At 42.4% G+C, this 20,850-nt stretch overlaps 1 protein-coding gene across 1 annotated transcript in view; it reads left to right on the top strand.

Annotated features, from left to right (window-relative positions):
* The window catches only part of thsd7ab (thrombospondin, type I, domain containing 7Ab), an 89,436-nt gene that overhangs the window by 38,463 nt on the left and 30,123 nt on the right, over positions 1 to 20,850 (top strand). The window contains exons 14-19 of the mRNA XM_079503483.1: positions 13,445 to 13,623; positions 14,513 to 14,646; positions 15,144 to 15,297; positions 16,996 to 17,137; positions 19,526 to 19,641; positions 20,403 to 20,520. Of these exons, the coding sequence (XP_079359609.1) occupies positions 13,445 to 13,623; positions 14,513 to 14,646; positions 15,144 to 15,297; positions 16,996 to 17,137; positions 19,526 to 19,641; positions 20,403 to 20,520 (843 nt within the window). The remainder of the gene's footprint in view (positions 1 to 13,444; positions 13,624 to 14,512; positions 14,647 to 15,143; positions 15,298 to 16,995; positions 17,138 to 19,525; positions 19,642 to 20,402; positions 20,521 to 20,850) is intronic.

Genomic DNA, 20,850 nt, shown 5'->3' with positions numbered 1-20,850 from the left:
TCTGCGCAAAAGGACAGTTAACCCATTTTGGGCGGGACATTATGTTATAATTTAGCTATTGAAAAATTGCAGATCTACAAGCTCATAGCGCGCCACCGAGTGGCGCGCTACGAGCTTGTAGGTCTGCTATTTTTGAAAAATCGTGAAAATATTTATTTCAGACAACTGGAGGATTTAGACAGATTTTTTTAAATTTTGAGGTCAGGCCTAAATGGGTCAAATGATAAGGGACAATATCGGTGGCACCCAACTGTATCTGTCCATCTCATTAGTCATCATGAGCGTTGCTCTTGATAGTAAAGAAGACACGCTCCTCTCATCCACTCCGCCGCTGTCTTGATACCCCGGGGTCACAGTGTGTCACGTCACGTTGGCTTATCAGGCAACTGTGCCACTGTTACAGTATCTCTGTCAGGCAAAGACATAAATGGAAAATGGGGATTTTAATCATCGTATTCATATTGATATATTCACATGTTCATATTGGTGTGACTGTGAACATGGACAAATATGTGGTATCGCTGACTTATGTGATTGTATGAATGCTTTTTTGGAGTAGCTGCAAATGACAGATTTTTGAGTGCTATTCTGAGTGGTTGCCTGTCTACTCAAGTTGAGGGAGCAATTTCACAAATAACACATTTATTTGACTAATAGGACATCTGTGGTACTTAGTTTGCCAAAAGAACATTAGAAATGTTCCAGGCAGATACTCATTTATACACACAAAAAAAGCAATATTTTGTGGTTGGCAAGAGATCCCTTTTCCACAACTATTTTTGATTGATCATGGAAGCTCCATGATCAATATTTGCCAACCACAAAATATAGCTTTTTTGTGTGTATAAATGAGTATCTGACTGGAATTGATGGTTTGTTTGGCAAAAATGTGTATATGGACCCTTAGCTTTTCTGGTCCTGTATGTCAGGGGTTCTCAACCCGTGGGTCGCGACCCCTCGGGGGGTCGCCAAATTATTTTAGGGGGTCCCCAAAATATTTTCAAAAAATATATATATATATATATATTTTCACGATTTTTCAAAAATAGCAGACCTACAAGTTCATAGCGCGCCACTCGGTGGCGCGCTATGAGCTTGTAGATCTGCTATTTTTCAATAGCTAAATTATAACATAATGCTTAAAACACCAAAAGGGGTTCCCGCCCAAAATGGGTTAAGGTTATTGTAGCAGTCAATTTATATTGGGGGTCGGGAGGGGGCGGGGCGGGGGTCCCGAGACATTGCCAAAGCATTTCCGGGGGTCCCCGGCCAAAAAGGTTGAGAACCCCTGCTGTATGTTGTGGTTGTGAAGTTGCTTTCATGAATGAGTAGTAGTGACACATAATGCCTTAATGCTTGGCCTTTACTACGATTTGATGTCATTGGATGGAAATATGTGGGCGGTGGGGGAGAGAATGAGGTCACAGCAGGGGACCCGCTTGATGGCTATAGCTTTAAGGCAAATATTATGGTGAAGACCTGTGAAGTTGATAGCAGCAGTCAAGTGAAGGGATGTGGTGGTCCATGTTGACCCATATACTTAACCACTTGGTTGACCGTTGTCCTCCAGGCTTCTAAAACTTGGTTTGCCCATTATGACAGACCCAGAATTGGGGCCCCTGTGGTTAAGGAACAGTGAACCACAGTGAGCCTATACAGTTAAAAGAAGCCAATGCCATTGCCTGTTTATATCTACAAGGACCGTTATTGCATATCAGAGGATCGTTGTGTGTGAATGTAGTGAATCCTTGCGGTTGTCAACTTGAGTAGTGAACACAAGATGTTCTTTCACTCTGAAAGAGGTTCTGACACCCTCTGTCTCAGATTCGGAGACAGCCTTTTAGTTGTCAGCTAAAGGCTAGAGATCTCTGCCTATACCTATGTCTGGCGACATCTAAATTCAGTTGCTTGAACCGTGGCGTGAATGGCCAGTTACAAACCTATATACGCCTCCTCCTTGAAAACAAGTCATATCACTGTCCCAATATGACAGAGTATTTGCTTGGTTATGCAACAGTTATTTTCTAAAACTCTGAATTGTTTCCACCCACTATTAGCGACGACATTGAGTTTAGATCTCACCAGACATACTGAAAGGCATCAGGAATCTGGCTACGCAAGACTAGCTGCTTTTATCTACTTCTCTTTTTTTTACCCCCCTGTCATCTGTTTGGGTATTTTTGTTTACTTCTCCTTTTTTCATGAATAAAAAAATGTCTCAAACTTTCATACTGTCTGTCTGGAGAGAACCAGTTAAAAGTAAGCCACAGAAATGCTTCCCTATTGCAAGTCTCCTTATCTTGGTTTGTACAGGTGACCTAGTCCCAGTCTTTTGTACCTTTGACTATGCATGCACCTCCTGGTACCACAGCACCTCAAAGGCCCTTAAAACCAGGCTCCAGACTTCCCAAAACAAACTGGTCAGGCTCCTACTTGACCTCGCCCCCCGAACCCACCTCACCCATGCCCACTTCGACAGGCTGGAATGGCTTAGGGTCGACGACAGAGTACAGCATCTTGCAATGGGTCTGGTCCACAAGATTCGATACACCACCAAGATACCCATGTACCTGTCTAGATACTTCCTTAATGTTAACGAAGTCCACACCCACAACACCAGAGGGAGTGCAACGAACCATGTACAACCCAGATTCGGCACAAACAAGGGACTAAATTCTTTTCGCTCCTATGCCACCAAAATGTGGAACGCCCTACCAACTGTCATTAAGACATGCGAATCCCTTGACTCCTTCAAAACCGCTCTCAAAGGGCACCTACGGACGGCTGCAATTCGAAACTGGCCCCTGTAAAATCGGAATCCCTCAAACACGAACGCAAGGACAACACAAGAGACGGTCGCGGCCACACAGCCAACTCAAGGTATGGCCACTGAGCCGACTTGGGGACCCAACGCAAGGACAACACAAGAGACGGTCACGGCCACACAGCCAACTCAAGGTACGGCCACGGAGCCGACTTGGGGACCCAACACAAGAGGCGGTCACGGCCACACAGCCAACTCAAGGTACGGCCACGGAGCCGACTTGGGGACCCAACGCAGCTCCTCCAAGGAAAACAAACAAATTAACGGAGCTGAACGTGAATCCCCCCCACCGCCCACCCCTTTTTTTCCCTCACTGTATATGTTTCTTTTCCCTTTTTACCTCCTTTATGATGAATTCCTGTTCTGTCTATATAGAAGTGTCTATTTGTACGTCTATTTGTACGTCTCTAAATGTTTTTGATGATTTGAACATGGTGGACCCTATTGGAAACAAGTGTAATGCTTAATTGGGTCGTCTTTGTGCTTGAAATGTACTGTAATTCTGCAAACTGTTAATAAATTCTTCAATCAATCAATCAATCAAACCACCTAGAGGCTCTGAAGTTCTAAAATGCAAGTCAAAGCTAGCCAAGCGCTTCGACAGTGTTCGCCAAGCTCGTTTGAACAACCTAAATACACAACGAATCAAACTACGAAACAGTGTAACTGCCATGACCAAATCAGCTAAAAGTAACTTCATTAATGATAAAGCTGAGGAAAACAAAAACAATCCTCATGAGCTCTGGAAGCTACTAAACAATCAACTAAGCTATGGTCAGAAACTAAAAACCAGATTTTCGAACATAAACATCAAATCTGACAACACTCTCATCACTGACAACCTTGATGTGGCCAACTACTTGAATATCTTCTTTACAAACATATCAACAACTCTGGTTAACAAACTGCCCTCCCACTCTGGGCTCTTTGGTGTAGAGCACATTACAACCTTCTACAAAAACCTAGGTGTTTGTAAAGACGATTTTAAACTAGTTATGGTAACAACCGATGAGGTAATTAAGAAACTGAGTGCCCTCCAACCCCACAAGGCCACAGGACATGACAACATTCCCTCCAAATTTCTCAGAGACTCAGCCATCTCTATAGCTCCAATCATCACCCACATAGTAAACCTCTCCATCAAACAGGGACAGGTCCCCCAAGATTTCAAACTGGCCAAAGTAACCCCCTTGCACAAGAAAGGGAGTAAATTAGACCCCGGCAACTACCGCCCTATTTCTATTCTTAGTTCCATCTCGAAAGTGATGGAAAAAATAGTCTATGAACAGGTTGAAAAGTATCTTGCCACTAATAAATTATTGTACGAGTTCCAATCTGGCTTCAGAACATCCCACTCCACTGACACATGCCTCCTCTATTTGAGCGACCACATCAAACAAGAGGTGGACGCTGGCAAATACTGCGGCATGGTCATGCTGGACCTCCAAAAGGCTTTTGACACCGTGAACCACTCCATACTGGTTAACAAGCTAAAAGCAATTGGTTTCGATAGCACATCAGTGAGCTGGATGCAATCCTACCTGGAGGGGAGAGAACAGATGGTGGAAGTGAACGGAACACTGTCCCCCCCCCTCCCAGTGAGCTGTGGCGTTCCACAAGGAAGCATACTAGGGCCTCTACTGTTCCTAATATATGTAAACGACATGACTTCAGCCTGTGACTGCAACTTGTTCCTGTTCGCAGATGACTCAGCACTGCTGGTCTCGGACAGGGACAAACTGCAGGTTGAAAATGCCCTCAGCTCTGAACTCGGTAGAATCTGCACCTGGCTCGCTGATAACAAACTATCTTTACACCTGGGAAAAACTGAATCCATTCTCTTTGGCTCTATTAGTAATCTCAGCAAGGCAAATGGCTTCTTGGTTAGAGTGGGTGACAATGTTATCACACGTAAAGATGAAATTACCTACCTAGGTTCCATCCTGGAGGCTAATCTTTCCGGTGATAAAATGGCCACCAACGTAATCAAAAAAGTCAACCATAGAACAAGATTCCTCTACAGGATCTCCTCACTGGTCAACAAAAACACCTTGAAGACCTTAACAGGAGCCCTTGTACAGGGTTTCTTTGACTATGCATGCACCTCCTGGTACCACAGCACCTCAAAGGCCCTTAAAACCAGACTCCAGACTTCCCAAAACAAACTGGTCAGGCTCCTACTTGATCTAGCCCCCCGAACCCACCTCACCCCTGCCCACTTCGACAGGCTGGAATGGCTTAGGGTCGACGACAGAGTACAGCATCTTGCAATGGGTCTGGTCCACAAGATTCGATACACCACCAAGATACCCATGTACCTGTCTAGATACTTCCTTAATGTTAACGAAGTCCACACCCACAACACCAGAGGGAGTGCAACGAACCATGTACAACCCAGATTCGGCACAAACAAGGGACTAAATTCTTTTCGCTCCTATGCCACCAAAATGTGGAACGCCCTACCAACTGTCATTAAGACATGCGAATCCCTTGACTCCTTCAAAACCGCTCTCAAAGGGCACCTACGGATGGCTGCAATTCGAAACTGGCCCCCGTAAAATCTGAATCCCCCCCCCCGCCCCCCCCTTTTTTCCCCTCACTGTATATATTTCTTTTCCCTTTTTACCTCCTTTTTGATGAATTCTTTTGTGATGAATTCCTGTTCTGTCTATAGAAGTGTCTATTTGTACGTCTCTAAATGTTTTGATGATTTGAACATGGTGGACCCTGTTGGAAACAAGTGTAATGCTTAATTGGGTCGTCCACTCACAGTTAACAGCCTTTGTATTGAGTTTGTGCTTGAAATGTACTGTAATTCTGCAAACTGTTAATAAATTCTTCAATCAATCAATCAAAGCCAACAACACCCCTGCCCCTGCATAGCCAAACACTTACTGATTTAAATAAACATGTCAAATGAATCATGTGAGGACCTCCAATGTCTCAGCCAGGGAAGTATTTATTCAGTAGTGATAAAGCAGAGCACAGTTTACAAACTATTTCCTTGCATTAAACCCTTTATACTTCATTGACTATGGGGTCCCCCAGAGGTCTTATGGGGTCCCCCAGAGGTCTTATGGGGTCCCCCAGAGGTCTTATACTGTACTTGGTACCCTACCTTTTTCCCTCTGCTCCAAATCTCTTCACTGAAAAATAGCTGATCTACAACACGACAGTTTGTAGATATTTTTGCAGATGTTCTTTTGCCAGAATAGGACTCTAGGGTTCATGTGATATAACATATTTGCCTTCCCCTGAAAGGTGGAATAGTTTTTGAGTCCATGATGTAATTCTATCTAGCTCGTCTATAGCTTAGAGGGCAAAGATACCAACTGAATCCCTGGATTAGTTGTTCCTCTCCTTTTATCATTAGAGGTGAAGTAAAATTCTCTTTTCGTTTCACATCTATCGCATTGGTTACAGCAGAACTGCAGAAGCTATTGCCAATAGGGCATAACAGTGGGCGACTGGCGTGGTTTACTGGGCGGCAGTGGCTCAGGGGTAGAGTGACCGGATGTTCGAACCCAGGCTCCCTCAGAGTTAGTGTCGAAGTGTCCTTGAGCAAGAGTCTGAACCCCCAATTGCTCCCGATGTGCAGGTTGGTGGCTTGCATGCATGGTTTCCTCCGGCATCGGTGTGTGAATGGGTGAATGTAATGCACAATCTCTATAAAGGCGCTATATAAATGCACCATTTACCATTTACTGGTTCCACTGAAAAATCGGCCATTCATTTTTCCCATAGAGATTTACAAAAATATTCATATAAATCCAGGATCCCGGTTGCCAATAAAACCTTTGATTCTGTGAGAAAAAACCCCAAAAACAAACAAACAAACAAAAAACGCTAAACAAAAGGTATTTATTAAATGTAGTATATTTAAAATGTCATTATTATTATTTATTTTCTTACAGAATGAAATGTTTTATGGTCATGATGCACCAGGATCCTGGTGTATCAAAATATCTTTGTAAATCTCTATGGGAAATGCCTTATACGATGATATGGAGTCAACTAGGAAATAGCAGCATTTGGTGATGCTAAGGTATTGTTCTGATGAAAGCAGGAATAGAGACAGATGGCAGTGGCACGATATGCTTACAGTTGCTTACACTACACATGCTGACTTGTTTACGGAGGGGCTTATAATTGGTAATGGCTCACATACGTAGGCTATTGTGACACTCTCTATGGAAGCTATGGCCAAAGTAATGGCCAGATGTAGAGACATCCCTGGATTCATTTAACTCTGACAGTGTACATCTACACTCTCAGAGTTAAAGGTGCTTTAAGTGAGTTTCGTTGGTTAAAATAAAACTTTTTTTTAAGTTAAAGCTCCGTATTCTCATAGTAATCATTGCTATGGAGTGTTTGTTCAGTTGCAGTGGTGTTGGATTGCAGATCTACCCAAAGGTCGTGCTGGCTTCCCAGAGCCTACAAAATCTGGAAGTCAATCATAGCCAGTCGGAATGGAATATGGAACATTTTGGACGAAATCTTTTGGTCAGCAATGTGAAAATGCAAAAAGGCAGAAAATCTAGTAAATAGAAATGGTGTAGAGGTTCTTCCTTAGCCTACTGGGAGTGTGCGTCAACAAAATTAGCTATTCAAAGTCACAACAAAAATACAAGACACTGAACCCCAAATTGCTCCTGATGTGCTGGTTGGTACCTTGCATGGCTTCCGCCGCAATCGGTGTATGAATGGGTGAATGTAATGCACAATCTATGTAAAGCGCCTTGGATAAAAGGCGCTATATTATAAATGCACCATTTACCATTTACCAAGTTGTGCTGAGCTAGTGGTTTTGATAGACTGGTACCTCTTGCCGGATGGTAGCTTTTGGGAGAGGTGGCGACCGGGGTGAGGGGAGTCAAAAATAATCTTTCCTGCTCTCGCTTGTTGGTCCTGGAGAGATGTCAGGTTGCAACCAATGATCCTCTCGGGCTGACCGAATGATCCGCTGCAATCTGCACCTGTCCAGAGGCAGTGAACTAGATGGTGATGGATGCGATGAGGATGTACAGTTACGTAGGATGTAGGATGGCTGTGGAGAACTAGCCTGGTCAACCACTCCCCCTTGAATACATTTGATTCCTTTCAGAAATGCAACGTGATTTCAAGTGGGAGTGGTTAACCTGGCTAGTGGAGAACTGAACTGGACCACAATTTTCTGTGGCAGGTTTATTCAGCTGCCACAGGAAGAACATCCTCTTGGTGATGATTTAGATTTTAGAATGATGATGTTCTCCTCCCGCTACTAGGCATGTAACGATTCACGCAATTCACGATACGATTCGAATCATGATATTGGGTTCATGATACGATTTCTCACAAATGTATTTTCCAGACAAATGACCTTTTTTGTATTAGGCTATTATTTCTCTTTATACACAAATCCAGTATTGGCTTCTTTTTCTTTTACAATACTGCTTTTCAATAATAATTTCTCTTCAACAATTCTCAAATGTTTTACATATGTATTTTGCAACATAACATAGTATACTGTACATGTTTTTATTTAATTGATTTAAATTGCCACTATAGTTTATATCGATATCGATATATGATACATCTTTACATGCCTACCCACTACTGAGAGTGGGAGGTTATAAAGATTATGGGCTCTTCCATATCCTCCTCCAGACTTTAGAAACAAGCTCTCTATGCAACAACTCAACAATGCATTGCAGGTACGAAATTGTGGTGTTTCACAAGACTGTGAAACTGCTAACAACAGAAATAAAATATACAAATATACAACAAGATTATAATAGAGAAAATAGTGGATTGTGATGAAACAGTAGTTCTGGCTGCACCAGGAGCTATTATGGTCTGCCTTCCATCTGTAGGGAGAATCATCCCCTTTGGAAGACCACTGATATGAGGGTTGTTGTGTCATCCACAAACTTCAGAAGCTGGACTGATTGATGGCTAGAGTTGAAGCTGTTGGTGGACAGAGAGAAGAGTCGTTTATACACAACATTTGAAGTCCCAAGTGAACCACAAGCCCACCACGGGTCATAGAATTGTGATTCTAAATGAGTGCATTATGGCCTTCTGTATAGTGTCAGGTTGAAGCTGATTCATCTAATTACAATAAAGGTCTGCTGAGCTCAGCAGGCACCAAAACAGGGACACTAAGGTTCATGTTGTTAAAGGCTCTCCCTCCCATTCTACTCTTAGATATTCTCAGTGCCACAAGTAATCTACAGTACATCCTGGGTGCGCACATGGTGTTCTAGCAGGCTTACTGTATAAGGTGCAATAAGCTCTTTAATATCATGTTGGTGCCTGACCATTAAGATCTTTGTAGGTGAGGAGACTTTTAAATTATATATTGTACAGGGAGCGAGTGCAGAAAAGCCTTGCACTGAGGATATGATATATGTTTCATAGTAGTTATCATTAGTACCATGCGCAGCGGCCTTTTGGACCAGCTGGAGAGGCAGTTTAGAGACTTACTGGGGCAGTCTGATAATAATGAGTTGCTATAATCGAGTGTCTTAACAAATCTTTCTGCATCATTTTGAGACCGGATGTGGCACGATTAATATAAGTCACATCTCCCAGGAGCGTGCCTGGCCTTTGCAATGTTATATGTAGGTGAAAAAAGGCAGTAGCCTATTTTTATGTGTGAGTTAAAGGACATATCCTGGTCAAAGATAACTCAGAGATTCCTTATGGTGGTACTGGAAACCAAGGTAATGCTATCCAGAATAGTAATAGTTTCTACAGTGCTTAGTATCAAGCACAATGGCTTCAGTTTTAATAGTTTCTACAGTGCTTAGTATCAAGCACAATGGCTTCAGTTTTGTCTGAGTATAGTACTGTAGTGGGTAGTGGTAGTGCCTAGTCTTTATATTTTTGAGACATGCTTGAAGTTTGGGGCCATCCAGATGAGGACGATTTCGGTGTTTCTTGGGCAAGTAATTAGCCGATCTGCCCTTTTTGTCACACGGAGACGGCGTTTTGGGGGACTTAAACGGCTAATTTTGAAACTACCTTCCAGAGTGGGAAAGTTTGGAGACGTGACTTTCACGTCTCCGTGTGTATAGCAAATGCCGCCTAATTTGCTGAAACGGTGATGTCATAGTCCCCTCGCCCCCTCCAAACTAACTAGTGTTAATGGTTTATTTCACCATAACCACTTACATAAGTATCACAGCTATTTTATAATGTCATAATGTCTATAAATCTCTTATCCAAAAATAGCCGATCTGCAGCGCATGCATGAGCTTGTAGAGGAGCTATTTTTGGAGAACAGAAACAACACCCCCGATCGGGAAAAATGTATACATATTTACGCAAACAGTTGCTGAGATTGAGCAGGCGTGCATGCACGAGAGAGGAGTTATGTGTGTGAGGAGCTGATCACAGATAGAGGGAAAGTGTTATATTTGGCCTATTATTTATGCTATATATTATTGACCGTGTCTGTGTCAGTCTCACAGTCACAGCAGCAGTGCGCACGAGAGAGAGGGGGAGAGAGAGAGAGAGAGGGAGAGAGAGAGAGAGAGAGAGAGAGAGAGAGGGGTGCTGCGTGTTAAAAAATAAATAGGCTACTCATCTTTGTGTTCTAGTTTCACCTTATTGCTGAGTGACACACAGGGAAAAGCAAGGGTTTAGAAGCGAAAACGTCCGTTGTGGAGAAACATATGCACTCTTCACAGAGTGATTAGCCTACTAATGAGTGACAGGTGCTGCCACTTTTGCACTTTTGGAGCGTGGCTGAGGATGTCTGTTGGAGAGTGTGAGTGAGACAGACTTTTTGGGTGGCCATCTACAGGCCGGCCATGTGTACTACAACTTTCTATTGAAAACGAAGCAGTTTACCGGTCTCGTGTAGACATCGTACATAATTAACATAACCGCAATGTAGACGCAGTAAAGTTTTATATCGTTCACAAACTTAGGCGGGGAACAGCCCGCGACGTCCTCGTGTAGCAAGGGCATAAGTTAGCTGATTTCACTGACTCTGTGACTTCAGAAGAGAAGCATTTTTCCACTTGCTGCGGCTGGAAGGCTACAGATGTCATGTGTGTTTCCTCATGGCAGCTTTATCAGTATGCTTTTTTGAGATTATGGTCTCATACTGTGAGAGATGAGTTCATAGGCTAGTGGCTTGTAATGCTTGCTGGTATTCAGCTGAGGCCTTCAGTTGGAAGTCTTAGACATCCTGTATAGCTGCCTGTCTCACTCAGATCAGTCAACCTGAACTGGGGTGTTAGTTGCATCCTGATCGGCTGCCTCAGTGCACTCACCCTCAAGCATTTCTCCCTCGTTTGTCCTTTCTTTACCAACATCAAAGAGCTTGGTCCCATGTGCTGGTTCATCCTCAGACTCCCCTAGCCAAACTTGCCCTCGCCATGGCTCCTTTGGCTTCTGCAGGCGTTGTAATATTCATCTGACAGCTGCACTAAACATTCTTAAAAGTCTGGGCTCCGCGGAACACCACTGCTTAGCTATAGCAAGCAGTTTTTTTCCTGTATCCTGTGTAGAATGTCAAGCTCTTCATCATGTTCCTCTTCAGGACAGAGCTACAGGTGGAAAACCAGTAAAGTATTTGTCAACCACCAGTGCATGCGGTTCAGTGTCTCCAATCATTTATGTTGCTTACAGTTTTGCCATTTAACAATTCAAAAGGCCATGAAAAGGAAAGATTAGACATGACAAGTGATTTATTATTTATTTATGCTAAATGTGCAGTAGGAGGATGACAAAGATGGATGACATGCAATAGGCAGATTTGAACTAACATCACAGGGACATGGTATATGCACTTAAGTTAAGACTACCACATGACTACACAGTAGTTTGTTTTGATGCAAACCCTATGTCTAGTTTTAAGATGTATCTCTGTACATAAGTAGAAGGTAAGAAGAAACACATGTTTTAGGATACACAGTTCATTAACATCTGATGTTCATCATGTGAAAGTGAAATTCTACACATGAAGCCTGAAAGCATCTAAAACCTTGCTTGTGGAGTTTTTGTTTCTTTTTCCCCCAGTGAAACACTTAGTTACACCAACATTGTTCTTGTGAACCACTTTTATTGTACTGTAGTTATACTTTTTTTCCCTTTTTTTTCTTTTACTCCATTTGGTCAAGGGAGACATAGACCATCACCACACTAGTGGACTGGACATCAACCACTTTGTCAATGTGGGGACAATGTCATCTCAAATTATCTTGTAGATTTTGCCATACTTCTTAAGAGTATTAATTGACTCCACACTTTCCTAAATAACACAATTGGTGTGCAAGGCAAGGGTACTAAAATCTAAGTAAAGGCCTTAATTATGATAATGATAATTATGTTTGATTCCGGTCTGCTTGTAAATAAAATAAATAATGTATTTATGGATTATTTAGCTGTATTAGTCAGTATTTATATTGTTAAATTGCTTTTGTATTTTGATGGCATTTGAATTTTATACATTGTTGAGGCCCTCCTATATACAGGTTTAATGTTTGTTTTTCCTTAAACGCCATTGACAATGAAGGGAAAATTACATCATTTTGTCCCTAAAAGTGTAAATGAGCCCACGTCAAAAGAAAATGGAACAAGTGATTAGACACCCAGAGAGACAGTCCACCTTCTCAGCTCATTCAGCCCATCGATTTTCTTAATCAAATACTGAATTGATTTGAGCATCTTGTTACATAACAGTAAAAAACTGCTAGCCTCCCTCCACTAACACAAAGGACACTGTGGCAGCAGTGGTTTGCCACTTGGGAATCGGATGGTTCCTGTTCGATCCTTGGCTCTCCCTGTGTTAGTGTTGAAATGTCCTTGAGCAAGACACTTAACCATACCATAACTGTTTCCTTGCATGGTTTCCTCTGCTGTCGGTGGGTGGATATAAAAGAGCGTTGCAGTCCCCCCCCCCCCCTCTCAGAATTTCCCATTTGTTTTTCCCATAAACGTTTCAAAAAGTGTCATGATTTGTCAGGAGCAGAGTTGGTGTTGTCCGAGTCTTTAAATAAATACTTTCTGAAACGTCTATGGGAAAAATGACAAAAACATAATCTCCCCCATTGCCCTCGGCCAGGCTAGGAGAGAGCACAGAATCATTTTGGAGGCATACAGTATAAGATTAGATTGCGGGTTCCGAATGTCTGTGGTGCTGTAGTGTAAATGGTAAAGTGAAGTTTTTCTTTTATCCTGTGTGTGCATTGACCAAAGACCATATTCACCATATTCACCAGCTACCATTTTGCTCTTATTGCGACTACAGGTCGCATTAACTATGAAAACTTTCTTTTTCTGTCGTGCTCAGTCAGTCAATCTGTCACCCCACGCCTCCATATGGTCAGGCTTCGTGACATCACGTCTCCATATATGGTCACGCATCATGACCATATATGGATGATGGCAGGGTCTGACATCATCAAACCCTGTACACACAAGACATGCTATATATGGCCATGATTGGGTGATTTGGGTCACACTTTTGCCTGTTCTTTGAGTTATTGGGCAGTGCTGTAGCATTGATCTGAAGGCACGTTTGACTCTGGCAGTCTTTAATGGTTCTACTTCTTCCACATAGGCTACAGTACATTGAGCTTGTTTGACCTACAGTAAGTCTTTAACGGTTTTCCTTCGTCCACACAGGCTACATTGAGGAGGCATGCATCCTCCCTTGTCCGTCAGACTGTAAGCTCAGCGAGTGGTCCAACTGGTCACGCTGCAGCAAGTCCTGTGGCAGTGGGGTCAAAGTTCGCTCCAAGTGGCTTCGAGAGAAACCCTACAATGGTGGTCGGCCATGTCCAAAACTGGACCATATCAATCAGGTACAGTAATGTCCAGTTCCATAATGATGGTTAAATCAGATTGTTATGGTGCTGGATGAATGTTTGCAGTTGTTTCAGTTTGCCATTGTCTCCTAGAGTGTGTTTATAAGCTGCGCTGCAATGTGTTTTGGATTATGGCAACTTGAACACGCGCAATACTTTTAAGACTAACTGCAGAGGGGAGAGAAATAAGAGGGAGCAAATGAAATCTCAATGAATAATAAGCTTGAGTCCGCAAGGCTTTCCATTACCTTCCTCTCATTATTGCGGCAACCATTTTTGCTGAGCAGTGGCAGTGAGATAGAGATGGTTCCTATAAATGGAACCCATCTACCATATTTATGTCTTGGCTTCATGCTGGCTGATTTGTTGAGGTTGCTTTGATTTGAAATAAATAAATAAATGTAAATGCTTCTTGGCCTATGTGAATATCAACAGACGCAGATTAAGGTTGTGTTGATGTTTGGTGCACAGTTTCTACGTCGTTTATGCAGGTATTTGTCCTGGGGGCTTTTCTGATTATGTCCTTTAAACTGCTGCATTAATCAAATGTACTGCACTCTATGCACCGGGCATACATTCATTAATCCAACTGTGTCTGTTTTTAATCTCCTCCCCAACGCCCACTGGATATGACTTATTGCTACAGGCTCAGGTAAGAGCCTCTCTCTTCTCTCATTTATTATATGGTCTCACATGTTGAATGTCATCCATGTCAGTGGGTTCCTGACATACAGTAGATAGATGGACAGCACATTGCCACCATACACCCAAAATGGAAGAAGAAAAAAAATGGCAGTAGCATTACCAACATAATTGAAGCACCAGAACACCTTCCTTCCTGTAACATAAACATATTATATTGTTCCAATCCTTTGCATGATCACAGGTGTATGAAGTAGTACCATGTCAGAGTGACTGCAATCAGTACATCTGGGTGGCAGAGCCATGGAGCGTTTGGAAGGTTAGCAATGTGGATCTGAAAGAGAACTGCGGTGAGGGGGTCCAGACCAGAAAAGTCAGGTAGGAATTCATTGAAATTGATAGAACCTTCTTATCATTTTTGTTTTCCTGCATATGCATTCAATTTCAAATACGTGCAGATATATACTTGCAGTCATAGAAAAGAACAGCACACATATTGTACTGTATACTGTAGCATGTGCAGTAAGATATTTCAAATTGGGGGTCCTTGAAATGAAAAAGGTTGAGAATCACTGAAATAGGCTATGAATCGTTGTGAATTAAGTCCACACATTATTAGGTCCACACATTCTGCTGGTCACAAATCCTCACCACCACCCGAAGCCCAGTTAGAGATGAAAAGGTGACCTTTGTACTGTCCCTTGACAGAATGACAGTGTTGTTCATCATTCCATTGCATAGGTCAAATAAGAACAACCTCAGAATACAGTATCTCTGGGCCAATCCCACAGGTGCATGCTAAACACCATTGTATCGCTGGGCCAGTACCACAGGTGCATGCTAAACTCTGTGTTATCTCTGGACCAATCCCACAGGTGCATGCTAAACACCATCGACGGGCCATCAGACCCAGTGGAGGACTACCTGTGTGACCCAGAGGAGATGCCTCTAGGGGCCAGGGAGAGCCGACTGCCCTGCCCCGAGGACTGTGTCCTCAATGACTGGGGCCCCTGGAGTCGCTGCAGCCGGGTAAGAGCTGACACACTGGGTGAAAGCACACACAGAGCAGCCAGAAGACAGTTTCGCAAAAGAAGTTAATCTCTTAACAAATGGAGCTGTGAGAATTCACCATAAGCCCCATGGAGATTAATCCCGGATGTCTATATCTCATCAAAGTTATTTTCTCTGAGGCCTAACGAATTCAAAGGATATTGAGACCGTATTGTGTTGTACTGTGTAGCGTGTGAATCTTTCCCAGCAGGTTATTTCTCGCCCACAGCGGAGATATAAAAGAGATATACGAAGTGTAGTGAGGTATAAAAATCACAGTAAATCACTTATATTACCCAGCATTCATTGGGTATTCAGCAGAGGAGCTAGAAGATTTATGATTAAAAACAAAATCCAAGAACTGAAAGTCACATTTGCGGAATATACACACTTCTTTGTGGGAATATCTCACAGAAGTATTGACACACTTTTACTATCTGTCCTTAACATTGGTACTGAACAGCTTTAAGTTTACTGCTCCTGCACCCTGAGACCACTTGCAGACACATGTACCGCTAGATGAGATGATCTCGATCAGGACCTAAGGGTTTGGTTGAAGATTCAATTGGAATTTTGTATTGCTTCTTTAGGCAAAACCTCCACCAGAGGATGTGGAGTTAGCTACTTTAGCAGACAGTTTGAGGATCCAATGAAGTTAGCTGGTTTTGTCAGAAGCGCGTTTTAATACTTTTAATTGGTTCAATATTTTTAAGCAACACATGGAGTTAGCTGATTTCTGCCAGACAGCGACGATATATAATTTGTTATGTGCCGAAAATAGCCCACCTACAAGTTTGCAATGTGTTGTGAGCTTGTAGATCTGCTATTTTTGGGGCATGACACCAGCGCGCAACCAAGTATAATTTAAGCATAAGAGACAGCAGAATATTCAGTTCAGCTTCTGCTAGAGTACCTCTGACAACACTGAGTTGTGCTAAAGGCAAAATGTAACGGCTTTGACTTCACCCACTGTTCTCACATCAGAACGCAGGCTATCGTTAATCACACCCATTCTCTCTGAGTGCCTGACACACGACTTCCCACAATTCCAATCTCGACATGGAGTCCACAGCGGGCACCAGTGGGACGGCTCACATGTTTTATTCATCACTCCACGACTCCAGCAATGTAGTTATTTTAAAGACTGTCATTTCTGCCTCACTATCCCCACTGTGGGCAATGGCTGTGTAAGAACTGCTGGTATACCATTCCAGTTGAAAAAAAGACATGCTGTCATTTCCTGTTGAAAAAAGCCAAAGATTTTTTTATTCTGGGAATGCGAACAGAAAAGGGAGTGAATACTGTAGCATTAGAAAACTACCCCCTCTGGGAGATACCAATCCAGAGAATGGCTGAATATCAGCGTGTCCTATAGTAATCCACTTATTTAGAGAAATAATTTATTTAGCAATAAGCTGAGAAATAATCAAAGAGCAGGCAAATTCACCCAGTTGAATAGACCGTATTGTTGAGTAAATATGGACATCATATTGGCAGGAGTTCTGGGTTGAAAAAAGGCTTAGTTCCAGTTTGAGGATCTGTCTGCACTGAGTTCTTATCACTTGCTACAACATGGCTTGCTCACTGGATCATTTATGCTTTCATAAGAATATACACCCCTCATCCCTCTCTCATTTTGAAAACGTGCAAATGGTTAATAGAAATCTTCTGTTTCAGCCTTGCACCAGAAGCAACAGTCGAGTGCGGACGGCTTATGCACTCCGGTCGCCTAGTGTGGGGAGGCAGTGTCCTGACACCACTGACAAAGAGCCATGTAGCCTGAATCTAAACTGTTTCAACTACTTCTACAATATCACAGGTAATGGGCATGATGGTGAATAACAGATTCCTTTATGAAATTGCATAAAAGGCTAATTTAGTCTGGGAGTCCTGTTTTGGGTATTATCCTCACAATCCCTCATTAACATATACAAAATATAGCCATGCGTTTAGATCTTCATTCTTACTACATATCTGTTCTAAATGCAATTAAAATTGTTTTTAAATTGGCAGTACTTTATTACAAAATGTAAGGCTGACTGTCAGAATTCAATTCTATTAATATTTGTCATCTAATCTTCAATGCTGCTCCCTTTTCTCAATTTCACTTGTTTTCCTCTGTCTTTGTTTTTGTCTCTGTCATCATTACACTGGGAGACTTGGCAGCTAATCTCCACTTCTGGTATCCCAGTTGCACGCAGGCTTCCCAGGGCATATGTACATAAAATACGAGTACAGATCATTATAGGGAAGAGGGTCTGTTTCTCATTTTGGCTGAGCCCATCTTGGCTGAGCTGAGCCATTTCTCTCATTTTCCCTTGTTCTCTCACTTTCGGCTGCTCTGTTGCCGTTTCTCTTCCTCAATGCAGTCTCCCTATTACACTCCCCAGAGCTTCACAAAGCTCCCCTACAGGAGGAGACAGAGCTCCCAGCTCTGAGTTGAGCTCTGAAACGAGCTCACTGCAGCTAAAAACAGCCACTCATCTTTGTCACAGGATAGCAGGCTTCATGAGTATTTTTGTATTTTTTGTATTTTTTAACAACAACAGCACACACAGTATATGTATTTATGTAAGGGCTTTGGTACCCAAGTGCCCTGGATTTGAAATGACACACACTCTCACACACGCACGCACGCACGCACGCACGCACGCACACACACACACACACACACACACACACCGCACAGCACAGCAAAGCTGGCATATTGCCTCTGAAGGTTGATATATTCTGTTGATGTTTCTTGTAAAATACTTGATGTGCTGACAGTGATGCCACACCCTCCTCCACTTTAAGAGGAGAAGACTAGAATAGGACTAATAAAGCTTGCTTTGTTGGCCAAAGGCACCGTAACACCTAATTTATACAATGTCACTCGACAAAAATAACAGATTTTCAACTGAAAAATGGGTCAGGTCGGGACGTGATCATCCAACAAAGTCTAAATTTGCCCTGACACAGACAGTACTGTTATGATAATGATAGGCAACAGACTAGGGGGAGTCAAGAGAGCTGATGCCAAATGCATTGGCCTCTTTTCTGACAAAGAAATCATCATGATACTGACAATGTAAGCTAGATGTTATGTTATTTTAAGATACTGTAAGATAATTGTCAGTATGGCATTTTGTCCTTAGCACAGTGACTGATATTTGCAGGTGTGTGACGCAGAGGAACAGTTAGTCAAGCCCACTGTCATTTTCAGCTTATAAATCATTATCAACCCTTTAAATGTACACTTGTAATCTATTAAACTTAACATTTTAAGATCTATGCACAAGATCTATGATGTGGTCATTTGACATCATTTATCACATTGGAATATGCCTGATTAAGATATTTAGCATGAATTATGATAATCCAAACTGTGGGGTATACTGTATATCCACAACATTTCATTTTCTTCTTTATTATCAGTTACTTTATTTGGCATTATGAGCTGTCTAGGACTCTAGAACATCTGCTGCCTGGCTGGCACTGTTTATTAACACTTACTATGCATTGCTCATAATGTTTGCAGAAGATTACTATGTAGCTGCACTGGTTGTGAATAACAGCATTAGCTAAATGGCAGTGAAATGAAAATGAAGTTGTAAGAAATGGAAATCCTTACAGTCAGGGAAAGGGGGCTACTGCAGCTGATAAAATAGCATTCTTGATAGAGTATGATGTGAAAAAATGGGGAGAGTTGTATTTGATGCTAATGTCTCCCTCCCCGGGGATCTCCAGTAGAGAGAAATCAGATGTTGTCCAATTTTCTTTCGGGATCATAAGCCACGTAGCATGAAATGGCATCATAGATATTCGAACACATTGCAGTGGGGGTTTTGGTGGGACAATTTAGCTGTCACTGCTGTCAGCCAAGTGCAAAGAAGTAAGAATTGGCACTGTTGTGAAGCTAACAACCATAACGGCAGACTGGCTTGCCTTTATTTGCTGGCCCGTAAACATTCACTGTTTGGGAGTACATGTCAGCTGAGCACGTACTGTAGGATGCTGTTCAATGGCCTAGGCACAGAGACTCTGTTCAATGGCCTAGGAGTAGGCACAGAGACTCTGTTCAATGGCCTAGGCACAGAGACTCTGAACTGTTCAATGGCCTAGGCACAGAGACTCTGAACTTGTCAGCTGTTACTGCTGATTGCTCAGATTTGTGGGCGATAGTGGGAATAGTGTCACAATGTCACCGTGTTGTGTTTCCTCTCAGACTGGAGCACGTGTCAGCTGAGCCCTAACGCTGTGTGTGGGAATGGTGTGAAGACCAGGATGCTGGACTGTGTTCGCAGTGATGGCAAGTCTGTTGACATCAAGTTCTGTGAGGAAGTAAGTCCTGTCTGTCTGTCTGTCTGTCTGTCTGTCTGTCTGTCTGTCTGTCTGTCTGTCTGTCTGTCTGTCTCTCTGTCTCTCTCTCTCTCTCTCTCTCTCTCTCTTACAGTATTTACTTACAAATTACAATTATGTCACTGAATGTCACCCACAACAGAACTGTAATGATGTGTCACATTTTTCAGTTCATTATTATGAAGAATTAGTTAACTTTCTGTCTGTCTGTACCCCGTTACTTCTTTTACTTTATTTATTTCCTTCTTCCTCTTCCATCTTAGTCTTTCTGACAGAAACCTCCGTATAGACTTAATCACGCCACTCATTACTGTATTCGTAGTACTATTACGCCTGCAGGAATATGAAATATTCACAAGTGTTCCCACACAGACAATGCTGTCAGTGGATTGGGTCAGGCATTTTATTCATTCATATTGTGTAATTGTATCCGGCAGGCTGTGGCAGAGAGTCTTCCCCACAGCTATTTAACCCATGGCCCTCTTCATCGTCTGGCTTATTCACAATTACACAATGCGTCTGAACAGCTTTCAAAAGAGCCCTGGTATCCCAGCAGACCAGCCTGATGCTGCCTAGAACCACATGCCCCCTATCAGAACAAAGGCTTCTGGGAGTTGTAGTATCCAAATGTCACGCTGAGTTCCAACACATTTGATGGTTCAGAGCTTTAATGGGGTTTGTCTGAAGAGACCGGAATTGTAAATGATACGATGATGATGGATTCTTCTCCATTTCCTCTGTAGTTAAATCTGGAAAAGAAGTGGCAGATGAATATCTCCTGTGTGGTGGAATGTCCCGTCAACTGTCAGCTCTCAGAATGGTCGGCCTGGTCTGAGTGTTCACAGACCTGTGGACTGGAAGGTACAGGGATTGACAATGCAAGACATTCAGGTAGATAGAGCGTGAAATTAAGAAGACCAATCTCAGTGGTGGAAATAATTAAAGTAGCCTACAATGTTGATGTATTTCTTTTTACTTTAGTGGAGTATTTCCAGTTTTCAATTATTTTACACAAAACATACATTAACCACTTCAGCCCTATATACATTTCAGCCATTTGAAAATAGCCAATCTACAAACTCACAGTGGAGCGATGGGATCCGTTGTGAGCTTGTAGATAATTTGCTATCTTGATTTTTTTTATATACATTTTAAACATTTAAAAACTTCTGCATAATGAGTACTTTCTAC

Source organism: Electrona antarctica (genome assembly GCF_951216825.1).
Source record: "Electrona antarctica genome assembly, chromosome: 6".
NCBI classification, from domain to species: Eukaryota; Metazoa; Chordata; class Actinopteri; order Myctophiformes; family Myctophidae; genus Electrona; species Electrona antarctica.
Note: the sequence above shows the minus strand (reverse complement) of the source record. Positions and strands in the feature narration are given on the sequence as shown.